Source organism: Camelus ferus, chromosome 4 (genome assembly GCF_009834535.1).
Source record: "Camelus ferus isolate YT-003-E chromosome 4, BCGSAC_Cfer_1.0, whole genome shotgun sequence".
NCBI lineage: Eukaryota > Metazoa > Chordata > Mammalia > Artiodactyla > Camelidae > Camelus > Camelus ferus.
Window position 1 is genome coordinate 13112722 of NC_045699.1, and position 22261 is coordinate 13134982.

At 44.0% G+C, this 22261-nt stretch overlaps 1 protein-coding gene and 1 long non-coding RNA gene across 9 annotated transcripts in view; one reads left to right on the top strand and one right to left on the bottom strand.

Annotated features, from left to right (window-relative positions):
* MOB3B (MOB kinase activator 3B) overlaps window positions 1–22261 on the top strand; it is a 201850-nt gene that overhangs the window by 132043 nt on the left and 47546 nt on the right. For all 8 annotated transcript variants that reach the window (XR_004319613.1, XM_006189900.3, XM_032479113.1 and 5 more), the window contains one exon: window positions 11494–11696. Coding sequence is in view for 7 of the 8 variants with exons in the window: in XM_006189900.3 (XP_006189962.2) it covers window positions 11494–11696 (203 nt within the window). In the remaining variant the exon portion in view is untranslated. The remainder of the gene's footprint in view (window positions 1–11493; window positions 11697–22261) is intronic.
* Window positions 170–16035, bottom strand: LOC116663360. The gene is made up of 4 exons (XR_004319622.1): window positions 15960–16035; window positions 11431–11435; window positions 4768–4772; window positions 170–182 (listed from the first exon to the last, which is right to left on the bottom strand). It is a non-coding gene; the product is annotated as an uncharacterized LOC116663360 (long non-coding RNA).

Below are 22261 nucleotides of genomic sequence, written 5' to 3' on the forward strand. Positions count from 1 at the left end.
TTGAAGTAATAAGAAGCTGCTTTAATGTTTTATGCAGAAAAAAAAGACATTGTGGTTAGAGTTGCATTTCAGGAAGATCCTCCACATGCTCAGTGGAGACTGAAGAAACCCAAGAGTAGAGGAAGGAAACTCCACTAAGGAAGAGCTATAGCAAACCAGGCAGGAGGTGAAGGTGGCTGGAGCTGGGGAAGTGGCAGTGGGGCTGGAGAGAAGTTTAGAGATTAGAACTATTCAGACAAGACTTGGTATTGTGTGTGTGTGTGTGTGTATGGTATTTTTTGTATTTTATTAAATTAAACTATCGATTTACAGTATTGTGTTAGTTTCAGGTGTACAGCTTCAGATTCTTTTCCATTTTAGGTTATTCCAGCGTATTGAATGTAGTTCCCTGTGCTATACAGTAAAATCCTTGTTTATTTTACATATGGTAGTGTGTATCTGTTAATCCCAAATTCCTAATTTATCTCTCCACCCTCTCTTTCCCCTTTCATAGCCATAAGTTTGTTTTCTATGTCAGTATGTCTATTTCTGTTTTTTAAATAAATTCATTTGTATTATTTTTTAGATTCCACATGTAAGTGACATCATATAATATTTATCTTTCTCTGTCTGACTTACTTCACTTAGTCTGGTAATCTCTAGGTCCATCCATGTTGCTGCAAATGGCATTATTTCATTCTTTTTTATGACTGAGAAATAATTCCGTCGTGTATATGTATATATACCACATCTCAGACAAGACTTGGTAATTATTGCCCTACACATAATGGAAGAAAGATTCTGCTGGTGAATAAAGAAAAGTTGTATTTGTAAAAATACTCAAAATAGATCATCCATGGCAAGGAGGCTGAGTCATCTGCAAATTCTGACTGGGGCTCAGGATCAAAGTACTGGCGTTTCTGCCTTGCTTTCCAGTTCTAATGAGGCTCATTAATATCATGTTCTCAGCTCACTTTATCTCATTGGGGCCGTTGGCTTTTCAGCAAACTCGGCAGGTCTGAACTAGCTGGAGTTCGTTTTTAATGGCTTTTATTGCCAAGTCATAGTCATAGGAAATGAATGTCTTCCTTGGGTCCATCTTCATCTACTTCCACCTCCATGTGGTGACAGCAGGGTCAAGGCAGCCAGCTGTCCTGGAGATGGAGGTGCAGATAAGGAATGGTCTCCAGCAGCAGAGAAGTGGCATTGGGGAGGGAGAGGGCAGGTGACAGGCAGGCTTCTTTGGGTGGCTGAAACAGCACTCCCTCTGCCCCACAAATGGCATGTCTGAAAGAATTAACAATCTGTTTAGAACATATCATTACATGCTGGCCTACTTTCCTCTCTTTTGGTCCAACCACTGTGATAATAGATCAGAGGGTATGGGGGTGGGAAGTTGGGGGTGGCTGGGGCCAGGCAGAGGGGGCTGAGGAAGAGAGGAGTAGTCCGTTTATTTCTAACCATCTGCAGCTGTCAGCTTGTTTGGGGACTTTTTTTTTTTTTTTTTTTCAGACAGAAGAACAAAGTCTTGCTACACGGGATTGTTTTCCTTGGCATGATGTACAGACACTTTCTTGAAGAACGCACTGAGATAACACAAAACATCTGCTTAAAGCGCTCAGTCTTCTGAAGCTGAGTTTTCATCAGCAAGAGCATGAGGCTTCTCCAGATAAACAAATATACGTTTTGTAGGAGGCAGGAGATTGTGGATGGAGTGGGCAGGAGAGTAAACTGTTAGGAGGAGGATGTATATTTTTAAGAACCAGATCTGTGTTGTTAGGGTTTCTTTTTCTCTTTCTTTCCTTTTTCTTTCTTTCTTTCTTTTTCCTTTTTTTTTTTTTTTTTTTTTTTGGCCTTGTGATCCAATTGTGTTTTGTTTTGCAAGTATTTTGGAAATGGTATGTTCTCAGCCACGTTGCCAGGAGAGGCCTTGTTTTCTTTTCCCACGTGTGTGGGATGTTGTTTTTATTCATGAGATTTGAGAATGAGTGGTTTTTAAGGCTTGTAGAGGGATTTTCACACGTGCAGTCGTGTTACTGACCTCCAAAGACAAAAAGGACAGTGCAAATGCTCTCGGACATGAGTGACAGTTTGAAGGAGCCATATGGGCATTTCTGGCTATTGTTAGTGACATGCCATCGGGTTCCCCAAAGGATTGGCCAAGTTATGAGGTTTCATTTTTTGCCATGTGGAAGCCCCTCCAACAGTTCACAGTGATGTTTCTATATATCAGCTGGGGTCCAAATCCACTTCCCAAGAAGAGTTTGTCCTTTGGAGAAAAGGCAGCTCCCCCTGTGCTGTTTCATTTGCCCTCCCTCCACCCTGGACTTAGATGCAGAAGAGCCATCTTTAGAGCAGTAGAAACATCAGCGACCTTTTGCTGAATTGCCTTTGCCACTGGCTGGCCTTGTGCTTCGTGTCTAATCCTCACAATCTCACCAAGTCCTAGGTATTCTTATCCTCATTCCTCAGATAAGGAAACTGAGCCATTAAAAGTTAGCAAACTCGCTCAAGGGCAAGTTGCAGGGACATTCCACAGCTGGAATCTGAAACCAGTGATTGATGCCAGCCAGACACTTAACCAGTGTCCTCAGCCACGGGTGACACCTGCGTTTGGGGAAGTGAAAGCCAGTATGCCCTTTTCCACCTTCATCTTTTAACATATTTTGCCAATTGGACTGGAATGAGATGAAACGAGCCATCAGAATCTCATCCTGCTTCCCGGCAGAGTGGACCAGGCATAGGCTCCAGAATCAGACAGACTTGAACTCAGACCCCCTTTCATCGCAAACTAGCTCTAAACCCCGAGCCAGTCAGTGTCCGCGCCTGATTTTGGTGTAAGCAGATGGCGAAAGAGCTGGACTCTCACTGGATTGATTACACATCAGCAAGGATTTATCACATAGCATACCCACTCGAGGCTCTCGGCGCTGGGCACTAGACATCCGTCTGGGAGGAGCAGGGAGGTTCTCCCTGCCCTTGGGGCATGTAGAGTCTGGAGCAGGAGCAGACCTGAGTCAGGACCCACACAGATAAGTGTGGAATTACTGTCTGGGACCTGTACTCAGGCAGGTTTCCAGAGCAGATAGCAGATACCAGGGCTCCTGTGTCTGGGGATGAGGGAGGCTTTCAGCTGAGCTCCAAAGAAGGAAGAGGTGCTAACTGAGGGAACAACGGGGTGGAACACTGGCCAGCTGCTTGTGGAACCTAGGATGCTCAGGGGGCCAGTTCTCTGGTGTCCCTGGAGACAGCCTGGAGCCCTGACTTTCGGTACTTCCACAGCCCAGGTTCAGCCCAGCGCCGTCACAGACCAGAGCCTCAGGCCCAAGCATCTGGCTTTCTCTTCAGATGAAAAGAGAGAAAAACGATGAAAACAGGGATGGGCAGCAGCTACCTGGGAAACTGCTGCCTGGGTCTTATTTGACTTTGGGACCTCCATCTCCGATCTGTGGTCCTGTCGTAGCATCTCTGCATTCTCAAGGGACTCTCCTTCCCCAGCCTCCATAACAGGGTAAAAGAAAAAACACAAGCCATTTATTTCGACAACGTCTTTGTCTTTTTTTTCCGGAAGTGTCTGAAAAATAAGGATTGAATGGGGCATTTGAGGGCTTCGAGGAAGGGAAGGGAGGGAAGGGAATGAGGAAGAAAGAAAATGGATTGAAGCTCAGAAATTACTGGAATTTTTATTAAATTTTGTTTGGGAGAAAGGAGATTTACTGAGTCAGAGATGAAAGGCAAATCCGCGTGGAGCCCCAGAGAAATTGTTATATTTCATGCTCGATTTAGCTCTCGCGCTGAATGTGGCTTGGAGATCAGAAAGTTTGTGGTTAGACACATTCATAAACTCTGCAGAGCTCTGTCAGATGCTGCTTCCCGGTTGAGTACCAGGCCCTCACCAGCAGCGGAGCTCTGAGGCTGTCTGGCCAGGGCTTTAAGAGGGACTCCAAGCCCTGCAGGCTCACCTCACCCTCTGCCTTCACCTCAGCTCTCTGGCTGGCATCCTCCTTGGCCAGATCATTCAGCAAACTCTAGTCTTGCTTTGAGTCTAATTGTTGAGCAAATTCCTGCCGGAACCACATGTGTGTGATTGGTTTGGGATTCTCACCTCTGCCCAGCATCTAGCCTAGGCACTTTCTAGAATCTGAGCTTAGCCTGGCCCTGGTTTTAGGCTCACTAACTCCATTCGCAGAGACCAAGCCACACCACCTGACCCCAGGCCATCCGGGTCCATCCTCAGACACCGAGATACCTATCACCTCTTTGTGGAACTCATCTGAACACATACCCTCATTTTGAGCCAACTTTCTGGAGCCTGAAATTTCCCAAGGTTGAATCTGAGAGTCAGGGGATGGGGCTCAGAGTGGGAAAGAGGAGAGGGAGGCTCTAAGATGAATTCGTGCTTGCAAATCATCTAGAGACTTTCTGATCAAAGGCTGTTTTCTGTGGCATCAACCTCATACCTGTCTGAGATTATTGGTGAAAGGCTTGTCTGGGTTATTATAAAACTAGTCAAAGTTTAACTAACTCCAAACCCTTCAGATACATAGTCTGCTTCAGTTAAGATTGCTGGTTAATATTGTCTGGCATTAACTTTCTAATTGAGTACAGTGACTGAAAATTAACTGTCACTACCCAAAAAACTATATAGAAAGGTAAAGAAGGGAGGTTTTGTTTTTGTTGTTGTTTTTTAGCGGGGAAGAGAGATAATTAGGTTTGTTTGTTTATTTTTAGGGGAGGTATTGGGTTTGTACCCAGGACCTCGTACATGCTAAGCATGCACTCTGCCACTTCAGCTAGACCCTCCCCCAAAGGGAGGTTTTAATGGCTAAAAAGAGAAGAGTTCCCGATCCTTTTGTCCCACACACTTGGCTAGGTCAAACTACTCATCATCTCAGAGCTCTCTAGAAGAGCATTGTGTAGCCTCCATGCCAGGATCGTATCAAGACTCTGGCAAAAAGCTATCATTTCTGCTGTAGGCTTTTTTCTTCCACCAAATAGGAGATGATGGATTTACATCTTGACTAAATAAGATCACTGTTCTTTTATGATTCAATTTTGATTGATGAGTATTCCCTATCCTAGCCCTGTGCCAGGTGCTTTTAAAGATAGACTCAAAGTATAAAACAGTGCCTTTGTTCAGGGAACTTACAGTAATATAAGACTTAAATATGAGAAACTTGTAGAAAATAATGCAAAGCCGAGTATCACCCAGGGCTTAATTGAGAACTTACCACTCTAAGTTCTTTACAAGTTCAGAATTGATGGATTAATACCAAGACTACCCTTCTGAATGTAAATATGCAGGAGGAATTTAATTCCAAAGTGTGTTACAAAGAATGTTCAGTTCATGGGATACTAAAATTAACAGTTCACGAGAGTGCTTACTATCTGCAAAGCATTAGAAAAGCCTTTTAAGTGTGTATATTTAATCTCACAAAACCCACTGAGCTAAAATAACATTAACATCTTTGTTTCTTTTGAGATGGGGAAACTGAGGCTTAGAGAGACTAAGCCACTTGCTTACGCATACATTGTTAGTAGGTAGTACGGCCAGGAATGAACCCTGGGAAGTCGGTTACAGACTCTGTTTTAAACCAATAGCTATTATAGGGAAAAGGACTTTCGGCTACAGGAATTCTCAGATCCTTTACTATGCTTAGGTATATCACAAACCTTTATGAAAGCAGTATTTGTACAAATATATTTGACCTCGTGATCCTCTTTTTTTAGCCAAGAATCTCCCAAGATTAGTCATTTTTTAAACAGCCCTTGGGGGCAGGAGGAGAGATAAATTAGGAGTATGGGATTAACAAATACACTGTATGTAAAATAGATAAATAACAAGGATTTACTGTATAGCACAGGGAACTATACTCAATATCTTGTAATAACCTATGATGGAAAAGAATTTGAAAAAAAATATGACTATAAGTGAATCCTGTTGTTGTGTACCTGAAACTAACACAATATTATAAATCGACTCTACTTCAAATAAAAAAAAAAAAAAGACCTTGGGAAATACTAAAGTATTAGGGTTCCCAGTATCTTATGTGTTCCGGAGATGCAGAAGGGACAAAAGGAGGGGGTTGGGTACAGTCCTGAGTTGGGGTCAGTGGTGCCCCACGAACCACACAGGCTGCCCTCTGCCCAGACCCCTCCTCGGATGGCTTCAGGTTCTGGTGGCCGTTATAACAAGTCCAGTGTCCATTTGAGGTGGTTCATTAGCCTTTCATTCTTCCTACTGCTAGCCTGTATTCATTTAAAACAAGGAGACAGGGGGCGAGGTGGGGGTGGGTATAGCTCAGTGGTAGAATGCGTGCTTAGCATGCGTGAGGTCCTGGGTTCAATCCCCAGTACCGCCATTAAAAAAATAAATAAATAAAAATAAATAAACCTAATTGCATCCCCCCTCAAAGAAAAAAAAAAGAAAAGAAATCCGAAATTATAAGACAAAAACCAAAAACCAAGCAAACAAGCATTTTTCAAGCTCCTTCTACAAGCCAGGTACTGAGCTAAGTGCAGGTCAAAAAATGGTCACCTGAGCAGAGAGGTTCCCTGCGCCGTGGAACTGTAGTAGCAGAAGAAGAAAGAGCCTGAGTTTCTGAACCAGATCTCTCCTCCACCTCCCTTTAGCCGTGGGGCCAGGCAAACACTTTAACTGAGCTAAGCCACAGTTATTTATTTTTTTTTCCAAAGCTGAAATAATATCACTGCTCAGAGTTTCACTGGGACTAAATGACATCACGCATACACACATCCGGCCTCACTCAGAGCTCACTTTTCTGTGGGTATTTCATAGAGACTAGATAATTCTTATCAGTGTGATGAAGACGAAAACCCCTCAGGTAAAATCAATGTTCATGGTCCCTCCAGAGCCTGTGAGAAAAAAAGAGTGGCTCAGCAGGGCGGTATCTTACCCTTTCCTGCTGGCCTGAGGCCCGGGGCACGGCTGGACATCCAGGTCTCTACCTGCAGAGGGGTGATCTCTTCCACCTCCCACCTCCTGAAGGTTTATTTGAAACATGCACACACATGCACAGATAGACACTTTCACACACACACACACACACACACACACACACACAAATCTGAACACCTGGAAGGCAGAAGAGAAAGGGAGAAAAGGGCTAAGCTACTATAAAGACTGTAGAATGAGCCCCTGCACCGACAATAATATTGAATGAATTTTCCAAATGCCTTGTAACTTTCTTTTTTTAATTGAATTATAGTTGATTTACAATGTTGTGTTAGTTTCTGGTGTGCAACACAGTGATTCAGTTATATAGATATACATATATATATGTATTCCTTTTCATATTCTTTTTCATTATAGGTTATTACAAGATATTGAATATAGTTCCCTGTGCTATACAGTAAGACCTTGTTGTTTATCTATTTTATGTATAGTAGTCAGTATCTGCCATTCCCAAACTCCTAATTTATCCCTCCCCGGCCCCTTTCCCCTTTGATAACCATAAGTTTATTTTCTGTCTGTGAATCTGTTTCTGTTGTGTACATAAGTTCATTTGAGTCATTTTTTTTTAGATTCCACATAAAAGTAATATCATATAGTATTTGTCTTCCTCTGTCTTACTTCACTTAATATGGTAATTTCTAGATCCATCCATGTTGCTGCAAATGGCATTGTTTCATTCTTTTTTATGGCTGAATGGTATTCCATTGTATAACTTCTTTATCCAGTTATCTGTTGATGGACATTTATGTTGCTTCCATGTCTTGGCTATTGTAAATAGTGCTGCTATGAACATTGGGGTGCATGGATCTTTTCAAATTGGAGTTTTCTCTGGATATTTTCCCAGGAGTGGGATTGCTGGATCATGTGCTAACTCTATTTTTAGTTTTCCAAGGAATCTGCTTACTGTTTTCCATAGTCGCCTACACCAAATTACATTCCCTATGTAGCTTTCTTATTCTTAACCTCACACTCTGTGAGCTGGGATTTTATCTCTGGCTTAGCAGAGAACCCACTGGGGTTCTTAGGCTCCTTATGAGTCCAGCCTAGGACTTCTCAGCTTTTTGGGTTGGCCTGGGGTGACTATGCTGCACGCTGAGCATGAGCTGAGACTTGAGCCATTTGCAGTGTTCACTTTTGAAGAATGAACTACATGTAAGGGAGGGAATGGTGGCAGAGTCAGGGCCAACTTAGTAGCCAGAGCCAAGAGATATGAGCCTGGGGTCTTACCTATGCAAGGAATTCAGGTGGGAAATAACAAAAAGAGAACTTTATCTCAAGGTCCTCACTAGATGCCAGCCACATTACAGACACTATGAAGGGAACACTATAAAGGAAATGCTTGTATCTATTTTATAATGAAGTAACTTGCCCATACAGTTAGGAAGTTATCGGGCCAGGATTTTAAACTAGGCCTTCTTGACTCTAAAATCAGCTCCTCTCAGCTATTCTAAAGATCATTCCCAGCCATAGCCCAAAGGGAGAGGCAACAGCAAACCAAGTGCAAGGCCAAAGGCAAGGCCAGAGACCAGGTGTGGAATGGAGGCCAGAGCTGAGAGCTCAGAGCTGATCAGACAAAGGGATTTGGGGGTGGGGTGGGCAATGCAGCTTGGGGACACTCTAGAGGGACCCTACAAGTGCCATGAACACCCTCGGTGTGTCCCAGGTCTTGCCTTACCTTCAGTCTGTGTAGGGTTTGGGGGCTGGCTTAAAAGGTCAAGCAGATGAACTGGCACAGCTGAACCACCCCCCACTCCCCCCACCAATCGCCTCTCCCCTAGCGGCTGGTGACTTGAAAGGTAAGTGCACCTGAGGGATTCAGTCCACCCAGGAAGGAGGGGCTGGGAGGTGTGTACAGATCCCTAGAGCAGCATCTCCAGAGTTCAGGATGCTGCATACTCATAGGCTTTGCAGTTAGACAATCCTGGGTCCAAACCCCTCCACTATTTGCCAGCTGCATGACCTGGGGCAGCTACTTAATTTTTTGAGTCTGTGTCCTCATTTGTGAGATGGAAACAACAACAGTACCTGTCTTCAAGGGTTATTTTGAGGACTCAATCAGCTAACCCAGTCCCTACAACTTGGTGAGTGTTCAGTAAATTCTAACTTTGACTCTTAGTCCCAGATCCATGGTCTAAGGCACTGGCAGAGAAAACACATCTCTCCTTGAGGCCACAGAGTATTAACTGACCTCTCAACACCTCGGATCTGTGATTCCCGAGGGTGTGAACTTTTTCACCCTTCTTTCCTCACCCCTTTCCTCTTTTTAAAATATATTTCTGCACCACCAAAGAGTAACCTTTAGATTTCCTTGTTGCATTCAGCAATTCAGCTGTACCTTTATTCTTGGCAGAGAGAGAGTGTCACACTCTAAACATAACCAGATCTGTTGGATTTTAAAATTAGGCTGACTTGGTCCAAATCCCAGCCCTGCCACTGGTTACCCAAGTGGCCTAGAGCAAGTTAATCCAAGCTTCAGAGCCCTGGTGTTTGTTATTCATCTGGGGTATAGGACTCTTACAACCCACGTCACAGATAGCTGGCGAAGGTAAAGAATGTCAACCCCTGATGTCACCATGTGGTTGTCACAGGACTCCCCTTCTGATGGGAGCACACTTAGATATGGATAATGGGGAATTCCATCACCTCTGGATCTCAGGCTTCTATAGAAACTCCAGACCCTCTGCCAGCCTGGCAGCAGTGGTTTTCACTGCCCCTCACTGTCAGCAGAGAAAACCGCCCATCAGCTCTGTGAGGGGCTGTCCACCTTCTCCCAGCTCTACCTCACCCCACCTCCAAACCCAGCATCTGTTGCCTAGACAGTCAGCTGCCAAGCTGTGCCCGAGTCTCTCCCTGGCTTCATTTGATACATTGCCACTTTGTTTTGGAAGAAAAGCCAGTATCAGTGCCGGGCCCCAGGGAGGCAGATTTGCCTCTGCCAACTGCCAGCTGTGTTCTGTCTCTCTCGTCCTGCTCTGGGGATCCCAGGTGATCCCATTACAGTCTCTCACCAGACAGCTGCCACTGGGACCCTGGGGAGGCACAGACAGCAAAACTGCAGGCTTCCTGGGGACCAGAGACACGCCCTGAGCACAGCCCTGCAATTCTGATGAAAGACTGGTGGTCACGTCTACCTTTTCTTAATAAGGGTAATTACTCCTCTTCTAACAACAGTTTGATGCTCCAGACCTTACGAAGCAGAAAGAAGAGGGGTCCTTCCCATTTAGCAAGCTCTGACTCTGTTCCAGGCACTGTAGGAGGATTGTAGTCCTGTTGACACCCTCCTGGCCGTGCAAAGAAAGGATAATAAATGACCCCACTTTAAATGACCAAAAAAGAAAAAACCCCAAAGTCGCACAGGTACCACTTCTAATCCTCACAGTAACTGGCATTTTTATCGGTATTGTACATACAGAAAAACTGAAGCTCAGAGGGGTAAAATAACTTGCCCATGGTGGTACAGCTGGAAAGGGAGCAGAAAAGGAACTCAAAGTCTGTTTCACTTCAGAATCCATTACAACATCCCTACTTAAGGACCATGTAACCAGCAAGAGCTTAAGCAGTGTTTGAGAGGGAGAAAGAAAGTGGCTTGAGATTCTGTTTGTTGCTCAGACCAAGCTGGGAGTAGTGGTCATCAGACAGGAGACCTGGGTGATCCCTCTGACCCTTCACCCAGGCTGTGTTATGAATAACAACCCCCAATTCTTACCTTCCTCAAGGAGATGGAGTGGTAAGTTCCCGAAGTTTCTGTGAAGTTTTGTTGCATTCACCCACCTCAGAAGCAGGTGCCTCTCAGAAAAAGCTTAGATCAGAATTTGCCAACTGGTGGTCTGCAGGCTGAATTAACCTAGGAAATGTTTTGTTTTGACCTGCGGTATTTTTTTTTTTAACTTCAGGTTAATTGCTAACATTTGAAAAGTAGAAATCCGGGTGGTTCACATAGAACTCCAGAATCATCTGAATCATCTTGAAAACCAGAAGATCCAACCGTCCCAGGCCTCTGTCCCATTATGGCCACCATTGGTGGGAGGTGTGCAGGGACTGCTTCCTTTGATGAGAGAGGGCTTTCTAATTTGCTCCAGTCCCCACCATTCCCCATTACCCTGTGTCAGGAAGTGCCAGTCTCCCTAGAGCATCACTCCCTCTACCGGTTTTCTTACATTAGCAATAAGAGGAATATGAACCTTCATGTGCTCTACAAAGTGGGAAAAATTAAAAAGCAAGAAGGGAGAGTGTGTGTTTCTAGGTAAAAATAAATATTTCTACACTTTTTTTGCACACACAAAAGAAGCTATAACCAAAAAAACAAACCTGGCCCTGTTCTCTGATTTTTTTGGTCTCTTCCTGGTTGTTGGTAACTGAGTTTAACACCATTATAGCCATTTTTTCAGACAGTGTCTGATGCGGCTGACCCCATAGAGCCAGGCCTCTGCATGTTGGCCTGGAAGCCTGGCTCCAGGGCTGTTCTGCAGCCTCACACGTGCTCCGGGGTCTGCCAGAGCTTCCCCATCATGGCTCTGTTCCCTTTTCCCCCTCTCTAGGTGTTCCCTTCCCCAAGAACTTCCTGCAGATCTGCAAGAAGATTCTGTGCCGCCTCTTCCGGGTCTTCGTCCACGTCTACATCCACCACTTCGACCGGGTCATCGTGATGGGCGCGGAGGCCCATGTCAACACCTGCTACAAACACTTCTATTACTTCGTCACGGAGATGAACCTCATAGACCGCAAGGAGCTGGAGCCCTTGGTAAGTGTCACCGTCACCCTGGGAGCTCGGCCACTTGTCACAGAACACTGCCATGCCCATGCAAACTCTTGCCCAGCTGCTAGCCCGAGGACTGCAGGAGTGGACAGGATTTAGAGGTCAGGTAAAGGTCAGGGGATGCCAGGATGTCCACGACCATCAAACAGAGTTCTTACCTTTCTCTCTCGGATTATCGTGGTTTGGACCAGAGGGAGTAGCTTTCATTCTCAGCTCCAAAAGCAGTCACCTATTTACTTAATCCCTTAAAGGGGCGACTTGTGAGTGCTCACGTCATCTCTTATGTACACTGTTATCCAAAGAGGATCAGAAACATTTCTTCAGTCACTAAATAAATATTTCGCACCGACTGGGTGGCAGTTGCTAGACATACAAAGTCAAGTCAAACTGCCTTTGAGTGGCTTTTACTCCAGAGATAGAGACAGAAGTGAGCCCAAGATGAGAATCCAGTGTCGTGGGGACTTTGTGTCTCACAGTGAATCTCCTGCAATGCAGGTTTTTCCCCTTTTATTTTTTTAATAGAAGCATAGTTGATGTATAATATTATATAAGTCACAGGTGTACAATATAGTGATTCGCAATTTTTAAAGGCTATACTCCATTTACAGTTATTATCTGCCATGCAGTTTTAATGGGATATATGAGAATCCAGAACATTTGATTTAAAAAACTTTACTATTATTGTTTAGGTGAATGGGGAGTCCTTTAATTTTCTTCACAAGCTGTCTTTACAATAGGACTCAATCTGTGCTTTAGAAGTCAAGGGCCCTTAAAAGCACCATCATCTTTTGTAACACGTGGTATCATAATACAGATCACCGCTCTCTCTCGCCAGCTCTATTGAGTACTGTCTTATCAAGTAGAATACAGTGCTTTATAGTCAAATTACGCTTTTTTTTCTTGAAACAGTTTAAAGTGGCAGTTTTGCTAAATATAACTGACAGAGCAACTAAATTTTATCCAAGTTCATTTGAACAAGGGCCCAAGTGCAGGGGCCAGACGGGTCTCTTGCTAGCCTGTCTTCCTTTCTCTTTATGTATCTGTTTTTAAGTATAGGTTTATTTTTGTTTTTGTTTATTATTACTATTATTACTATTACTATTATTATTATTATTATTATTATTATTATTATTATTATTATTATTATTATTATTATTATTATATTAGTGTGTGATAAGACCAGATCAGGAGATGACTTCCACTGAAAAGATGATTTGTGTTACCCACAGACCCCAAGAGATGAGGGCACACCATGCCACTGGGGCCGCACAGGGAAGGACACAGACTACACAGGAGACAGAGGGAGCAGGGACACACGGGCAAGAGCCTTTATTGTGGTTTCCCCAGGAAGGGATGGGCGAGGCAGGGTAAGAAGGCTAAAAATGGACGAATTTGAGTAATTTCAGCAGGCTCTGGGGCACAGCGGCTGTCCCTAGCTGTCTGGTACCTGGCCTTGCGGTAATTAGGGCAAAGGACTGTTAGCCCTAAGTGTGAGAGGCCATAGAGAAGGTGGTTTGGGGAGTGGGCTCTGGATTGGTTGGTTTATATTGGTTGGTGAGTAAACAGCTCAAGGATGAGTTGTTGACTATCTCTAGAAATTGGTTAGCCCCGGGAGGGGCATTCAGTCCATGTTCAGCAAGGCCCCAGATATTAAAGAGTCAAAATATGAAAATTAAAAGACATGTTTAATACAGTATAGCATCTGGCAAACAAGATGTTGGTGAATTTTATGTGTCACCTTTAGAGTTTCTCAGTTTCAAATCTGTTACTGTGCTATGAGAATACATGGCAAATGTATTTTTTCTGTGCATCGCTCAAGAGTTCTGGAGCAAAGCAAGACTCACTGGGTACAATTGCGATATGTCATTGGCTAAAGTGTTCATTTCTTCATTTTCTTTCACAACCACTTCCTAGAAAACTCTCGGCAGGAACTAAGTTGTCTCTGAATTCAGTTGGACAAGTAGTGTGGAAAGACACTAAAACACATCATGCTTGAGTTTTTTGCTTGTTTTTCTTGTATCCAGGCTGTTGTGGTAAATGACCACCCCGTGAAGAAAAAGTTGTGCAAACAGCACAAGGGAGTTAAAAGCCTGGAAAGAACTGATAAAGTTGGTGGAGGAGGGTATAGCTCAAGTGGTAGAGTGCATGAAGGCCATCGTAGGACAAAGCTTTGTCACATAACAAGTGGAGAAAGCCTTTCTTTGCCACCACAACACCCTCAGTTTACAGTGGACCCTTGAACAACACGGGTTTGAACTGCACAGTTCCACTTATACGTAGGTTGTTTTTTTCCTATAGTAATTATTACATTACTCCACCATCCGAGGTCAGTTGAATCTGTGGATGTGGACCCATAGTACGGAGGAACCAGACTATAAATTATACTTGGACTTTTGACTACATGGAGGTGCAGGGTCCCTTACCCCCTTGTTGTTCAAAGGTCAACTGTATTTTCTACAACTGAAGAAGGCCCTCAAGGATTCTAACTTCTGGCTGTGCTAGGAGCTGACTCAAAGTCTGAGTCACAGAAAGTTCAGGAACGACCCAGTATTCTAGATAAGAGCCACTTGGGGGGCATGGGGAAAAATGATGATCAGATTAGTAGGAGTTATTATAGTGGAAGTGAGCACGAAAGTTATCAGTTTTCTTCCCAGAAGCTTATAGTTCTTTACATTTTGCTTGAAACAGTATCCTTCCTACCTTGTGTTTTGTTTAATTACAGGGAGATTCATTTTAATGGTTTTATGTATTAATAACAAATGCTTTTAAAGCTTAATTGTCTGAAATTATGTATTCATTTCACACAAACCAAAACCTATAAAATAACACAAAAAGATATTGAGAATGTTTCTGAAGACAATCATTGTATAGCATCAGGCTCTGGAATCTTAGCCCAGTTCAGTGCCCACTGAGAATACCGCACTTGTGGATTGTTATTACTGAAATGAGCACATTCAGTACTTGATGAAGCTGGAATACCTAACTTCTAAGCCTACTGTTGCAATGCACATATTAAAATCAGTCACGTTATATCAAATCAACACACTTTTTTTGATTTGCATATGTCACATACCCGATAGATGCAAAGCAAGTTGCTCAGGTGTCCTGATTGTTTAAGAAAGATAAACTTTTGAGACTTGACAAATGCAGTTTAAGAAATATAAAACGATGACTGTCACTCATCTTTGACCCTCAAAAGATGATGAAGTCAGGCATTTGACTTCCCATTCTAGTTGTACATTCTTTTTTTCTTCATTTTTTAAAATTGAAGTATAGTTGATTTACAATGTTGTATTTGTTTCAGGTGTACAGCAGAGTGATTCAGTTATACGTATACATACATATTCTTTTTCAGATTCTTTTCCATTATAGGTTATTACAAGATATTGAATATAGTTCCCTGTGCTACACAGTAGGTCATTGTTGTTTATCTATTTTATATACAGTAGTGTGTATCTGTTAATCCCAAACTCCTAATTGACCCCTTCCTAGTTGTACATTCTTTAGAATCTAATGCAGCTCAGGGCCAGAAGAGCAGCATTTGTTCAGCCAGTTTCCTTTAGAACATCAGCATTCCCAGAGTTCCTACACCTCCAGTGGGACATTCCTGATGTCATGCTTTGGGCTTCCACAATGGAGAATGCAGAGACCCTGCCTCAGGTTTCTCCCCACCATGCGTCCACCATGCACAGCCACACCGCTCTGCTCCCAGAGCCCGCCATGTTGCTTTTGTCTGATGTTGATGTTGGGTGAGTGCCCAGCATGCTGGCTGTGTTGGGGGTCCAGCACCCAACAAGGTAGGAGACTCAGTCTCAGACAGTGCTTAAGACTTTAAGACAAGACTCTCTGGGTTCAAACCCTGGACCCTTCATTCACTGACGTGGAATCTTGAGCAAGAGTGTTGGTTTTTCAAAGCCTCACTTTATTCATTTGTTGAAGAGGTCTAGTAATAGAATTGTAAAAACTAAATGGATTAGTCACACGATAAGTGCTTAAGAAATGTTAGCTGTTAAATGAGATGATGAATGTGCAGTAGTTGGCATGTAGTAGGCAGAGGTACCCTGATTCTCTCTTCCATAGCTCCCATGGTTTTTGGCATCTTGTAGCAGATTTAATTCACTGTATTTGAATCAGTGTCTCCCACAGGATGGTCAAATCTTTGAGGGCTGGAAGTACACAGGACACACGCTTGTATTGCCAATGTATATAAGTATATAAATAATGCTGAATGTGTTGAGTTGGGAAGACTACTTTGAGGCTGATGCACTTTCATTCAAAGGGATCACACACCAGCTATTCCTCCCTCGATCCCACCTCATCTCAGAACGTGCCTGCGTACCTCCGCTTACTTATCCACTGCTGAAAATAAAGCTTCATCCTGTCGGATTAGCAGTAGAGACTAAAGGCAAAATAAAGTCCAGAGCAGTGAAAGGATGCATCCTCAGTCTCAGGCCTGACAGAGGAAGATGGGACCCCAACGTCCACGCAGTTCTCTGGTCCAGATTGCAACTACCTCACCTGAGGTGAATGTCGAATGTTCTCACCCTGTCCGTGTCCCAGTGTGCTGGGCGTACAGTGACCAAGACTCTCTGATTTAGCACAAAAAATCCCAAGACCTGGGAAAATTCTCGGTCCCTAGCAAACTGGGACAGTTGGTCACCCTATCAGGCCTCTGAGTGGGAATAGCATTTGGAATTTAGAAGCTGGGAAGAGGTCACCCTGGCTGGCCCAGTGAGGAAGGCCAGCACATTCGTCTGTCCACAGGGCTTGCCTTAAGGCTCCCGTTGGGACCTGCTGATCAGCGGCAGCCTAGGAACCCAGGGAAAGTCAGGATTTCACTTGGTCTCCAACCAGGAGGGGGGAGGCTGGAGCACCACCCAACACAGATGTGACAAATGATCCATTTCTCATGTAAATGCAACAGCTGAGGGTGACTTGAACTCAAGCAAGTTCACAGTGGGCGGAAAAGTGGCCAAATGGTGCTGGTAATTGCAAAATGGCCCAGGCCTTAATTGAATAAGCAGGCTGCTGTTGGCCCTGGCAGGCTGGGAGTCAGCTGACAGCATGGAGCTAATCAGGATTATCATTAGAAAGCACGAATAGCCAGCACTGTTTTGTTGGCCTTTCACTAAAAACAAAAGCAGACTCAGAGAAGGCTGTTAGCCGTGCAGTAGCGGGCCAATAAAGAGCTGATGAGTGAGGAGGAGGAGAGAGGTTGGCGAGGCGAGGAGGAAAGACAGGGGGCGCTTGTTCCCCGCAGTGCATCTGCTGACCCCTGTGTGACCTTGGTTCAGCACTGTCAGCTTTCTCTCCAGGGGTCCATTTCCTTACTTCTAACAATGCAAGTGATTAGATGGCACCCACCTTGCAGAGGTGCTGCCGGGAAACCCAGTGTTCTCACGGCTGTTCCGCTCCCAGACTGCAGGGCACTTGGGCTATAGGTGCTCTTTCATCAAGTCAATGCTTCTAAGTAGGGGTCCACACGCCGGCTGTACCAGAATCTCCTGGAGCTGACACCCGGGCCTCACCACAGATACACCAAATCAGAATCACCGAGGTTAGTGCCCAGTACCAAGCATCCTCAGTCTGCATCTCCAACTTAAATGTGCATGTGAATCAGCTGAGCGTGGTGCCAAGACGCAGATTCTGGTTTGCTGCACCTGAACTACAGCCTGATTCATTTTGCTCCTACGCAATGTTCATGCTACTGGTTCCCAGGCTGTACCAAGGGGGCAACACTCTAGATGACAGTGACTCTCACATTTGAGAATTACTAGTGTCAGCACATCCTCTCGTCTGCTTCTCTAGGATCGGGGGTTAGCTCAGTGAGGTGGGAAAGCGAAGCAAAGAAAAAATCTAAGGGTCAGTATTGGCCAGGAATATTCCTCAGAAGTTTGGTCCTGAATAATGATCAGTGAAAACAGACTTCTCTTCCTGGTCAGATGAGTTTACAGAATACTTCATCATCTCCACCCTTGAAGACTCATGAGGTACAATCACGGACTAAAGGTCTTAAGAAGTCATCCAGGGAAGAAACTGGTTCTGCTTTGTGCAGCCCACCCAACTGAACTGTGTCTGGCTGCTGGAATTGCTTTTCTTTTGTTGTCACTCGGACTCATCTTACGGAGATTCTGGCCACTGGAACAAGCTTTGGGCCACAGTGTTCTTCTTTCTGCTGTGTCTCTAGATTCTGGTTTTTCCCTCCCTGCCTCCACCCTGGCCTCAACCACACACACACGACTGCTGCATGGCGTGAGGAAGAGAGAAGACTGGGAAGATGAGAAGGAAGTGAAACTCCTCTCATGGGAGGGCATCACGGGAAAAAAAAGTAACAGCTCTGCTCTTCCTCACTCCTCAGCCTTCCCACATCACTAGAGGACTCCTGATCATTGAGTTTGTACCATGTGCAGGGCACACAAGCATTTTCAAGAAATAAACAATAGCTCCATTTCTTGAGTTCCAGGTGTTCCATTAAACTCCTTACATAGGTTATTTCATCTCTTCTCCACACTTGTTACGTTCACTTCAAACACATGTGGGAGGCCACGTCTCACTTTGCAGACCGCGTTCCCCTCTGTCCCTCATTACTCTCGTTACTGCCAACTTGTCACACTGGAGCCTCCCCTCCTCCCCAACTTTGGAGTCAGCGCTTCTTGGCTAATGATTGAAGTTCACGCACCAAATGATTTCAGGCTTCAGCACCAAAACCACTGCTTTAAAAATGGGTACTTTAGGGCCAGGTGGAAGAAAAACAGTTTGAAGACCAAAGATTTGGAAAGCCTTATCTCATAAAGACCCAGCACGACCCATCTAATCTCAAGCATATGATTACTTTGCATTCCCCTAAGAGGTGGCCAGGTCATGCCTGCACCTCCCTTGGAGACGCCTGAGTGAGAGCAGCAGCCAAGACTGGCCTGTAATGGTAAGACCAGGTCAGGACAGTGAAAAGAAACAGCCTCTTCCATGAGCCAGAGCTGCTCCCCCAAAATAGCCGGCAGTGAAGAGCCATTGTGGAGCTTTTGAAAGGACCTTTTCTTTTGAAACATCAGCTATGCAAAGGCCTCTGGGCTGCTTCTTGTCAGGCGGGTTCCTTGACTTCCTGCCAACTAGTTCAAACACGGACACAGGCTTTGGAGAAGAAAGAGCTGCAGCCTGTGAACCTGGCGGTTTGGCCTTGACATTGCTGCTTCCACTCTCACGTTACCACATTCGTCATCTGACCCTGAGCACGGCGTCTACTGGTATCCGGGCCTCAGCCTTCCGTGCGTGCGTGAGATCATGGAAGAGTCCCCCCAGCTCGACGGAGTCTGTGATCTTTGACCTGGTGTGTTGCCAGCCTTGTTGTCTTGGGTCCAAGGTGACCTTTTCTTTTTGCTTAGCGAGGCCTTCATGAGCTGAAGCCCACCATGCCAGCAGAGCAGGTAGACCTGGCACAGAGACTAGCTGGAGGTTGCATTCATGGAACTTTGTCATTTTAGCTGGTGTGTGTGTGTCCAGCACAGCATCAGCTGGTGGTGGTTGTTCAGGGCAACCCAAAGGCCCGGAGCTGAGGGGGAGAGGCTGCCATGGACCTTTTTAAGAACGTTGGCAGACATATTCTAAAGTGTCAGTTTGAAAAATAGCAAAGAAATGTGGATGATTTTCAATGAACTGCATTGTGCTGGGTCAGTGGGACTGGGGCGAAAACAGCCACATCGGTCCTGTTTATTCATCTTTTGCTGATGTCCGGTGAGCCTTGGCTTCTGGTTTTACAGGACAGTAGATGGTTAGCTGGTTGGTTTGGGGTTTTTTGTTTGTTTGTTTGTTGTTTGTATGTTTTTTAAGTTGGGTCAGGGGTGAGATGCGATCTTCTGTATTTCAGGGCCTAAAATATAACCAGAGTTGGAGACAATGTCCATGGGAAAATCACAGCACATAATATTAAGTATTAAAAACAAGATTCAAAACCGTATTGGAAAATCACTCTAATCATATGTCTGTCTGTTAGTGTGTCTAATAGGATCGTCTAATGACAGATGAGAAAGGAAATAAACAAAGAGTGTCGAGTGATTCTCTCTTGGTGGAATTATGGGTGATGCTTCTTTTTTATATGTGCCTATTTGGGCTTTTCTATCACAAACGTGCATCACTTTTATAGTAATCAGAAAAGGCAAACATGCTTTAAAAGGCTTTACTAACAGAGACCAAAACTGCATGTGACAGGCAGCCTGTTGTGTGCCCAGGATCAAGGGCTCTGAGGGCGCTCTCTCCCACTTCTGGCCATGTCCTTGGTTCCCTTTCTTAGAGCTGTGTGAAAGAGATGCTGAGGGTAGCAGGCCAGCAGTGGTCCAGACCCCTTTGTGAATGTAGTTGGAAGGGGCTGGGCACAATCACATGGGCTAAACAATTACACTTTCCCTGGATATGGGATGGTCCTTCCTGGAGCTGGGAGTTAAGCAACTTTGTAAACACAGAGGTGATGTTGTCTTTAAAATAGGTACAGCTTTTTCATTTTGCAGCCCCTGTTTTAAGTGGGCAGATCTGAAGCTCATGAATTCCATGGGTCACCCACATGTGAGACATGCAGCACCTTAGGGACGGGTTTGTCCAGGCACCTCGCTGCAGAGGGCGCTGTGATCCCGACTGAAGGTTTTGGTTGGAGTTCATCCCCTCCAGATTCCTCTACTTAACTAGATCTGAAGAGATTTCTGTTTGTTCTAACTTCAAGTTTCAAAAGAGAATAAAGGTGATTTGTTGACAAGAGATTTATCGATACCATGGAATGGTCTATGTACAGTTTATTAAACTTGAGTGTAAGTGTACTGTATAATAACTGCAAATAATTTTTAGCTGAAACTATGGTGTGGGTCTAGAGTTAACTCCAGTCCCTTCTTACTAAGGTATTAGCAAAACTCAAGACCAGAAGTGACTAAGAAAGTTGTTTCTGTCCTGGTCTCAGGTTCTTATTTCATCATTTTTCTTCTCAGAGAGGACCATTCTCTTCTCCTGGCCCCAGGGACCCGAGGCTTTGTCCTCGTTTACATCACCCTGTATCTCTGGATTGGTCATTCTTTTGTATAGAGGTTAATATTGTTTAGCTACTTGATTTAAATTTTAAATTACAGAATCTTAAACTATTAGTATATTTCAATAAGTCATTATTTCTGCTCCAATTTGCTATTACATACCTCTGTCTAATTCTTACATGTCAGATTATCTTCCAGTTCAGCAGATACACCCAATATGGCAGACTAAGAAAGCCTGAACTTCCCAGTCACACTCTGCCTTCTTTCTTTACCTTTGCTGAGTGGGAATGGTTTATGGACTGCTTCTGATTTTGATTGGAAGAAAGTGATTTCTAGACCATTCAATAAATATTTGTTACCTGCTGACCATGTGCTAGAAATCAGGATCCCTACTTTCAAAGAATTCGTTGGAAGTTTCCTTCCTACCCTGTCATTATTTCAGCATCCCCCAAAGTATTTTTCCCAGAATCTACTAGTTCTAAGGGATGTCAAAGGTATTATGTGAGAAGGGGGTTCCGTGGCCAAATAACTGTGGGAAACAGTGAGTTAATCAAGCTACTCTGTTTTCTTTAATATCCTAACATGCTTGCTAATTCTCCAAGCAAGATACAGAACATACAGATATATTTGATCAGGGAATTCTCTCTCTCCAGAGCATTTTGTGGGTCTAAGGCTTTGAAATTCCTCTGGGAAATACTAACTACACAGTCTTATACTATCTACCTTCTGTGCTCTAAAGCCGGCCCTCTTCTGGCTGCTGAGGGTCTGTAAATAAGCATTTATTGAAAATTTACTATATGTCAGTCACTGTGGTGAGCACCAGAGTGCCAAATAAGATACATCTCCATTCTTGAAGAACTCATGGTTTTAAAGCACCATGCCCTTCAACCCAACTTAATTAGAGCTGCCCTGTCCAACACAGCAGCCTCTGGCCACTTGTGGCCATTTAAATTTAGTTTCTTTTTTAAAAATTGAAGTATTGTTGATTTTCAATGTTGTGCTAGTTTCTGATGTACAGGATAGCAGTTCAGTTATACTTATACAGTTATTGAATATAGGTCCCTGTGCTATATAGTAAGACTTTGTTGTTTATATATTCAGTACATTGTAGTTTGTTATCTGCTAATCCCAGACTCCCAGTTAATCCCTCCCCACGCCTTTCCCCCCTGGTAACCATAAGTTTGTTTTCTATGTCTGTTAGTCTGTTTCTGTTGTATAAATAAGTTCATTTATGTCATTTTTTTAGATTCCACATAAAAGTGATATATGATATTTATCTATCTCTGTCTGACTTACTTCACTTAGTATGATAATCTCTGGGTCCATCCGTGTTGCTACAAATGGCATTATTTCATTCTTTTTTATGGCTGAGTAGGATTCCATTATATATAAAAATGAGTTTCTTAATCTTATTAGCCACATTTCACGTGCTTAAAAGCCACATGTGTCTGGTAGATATCGTGTTGAGTGAACATTTCCATCATCTTGAAGTGTTCTGTCAGACACTGCTGACTTAGAGGTTCTAGCCTCAAGACTTACTTACTA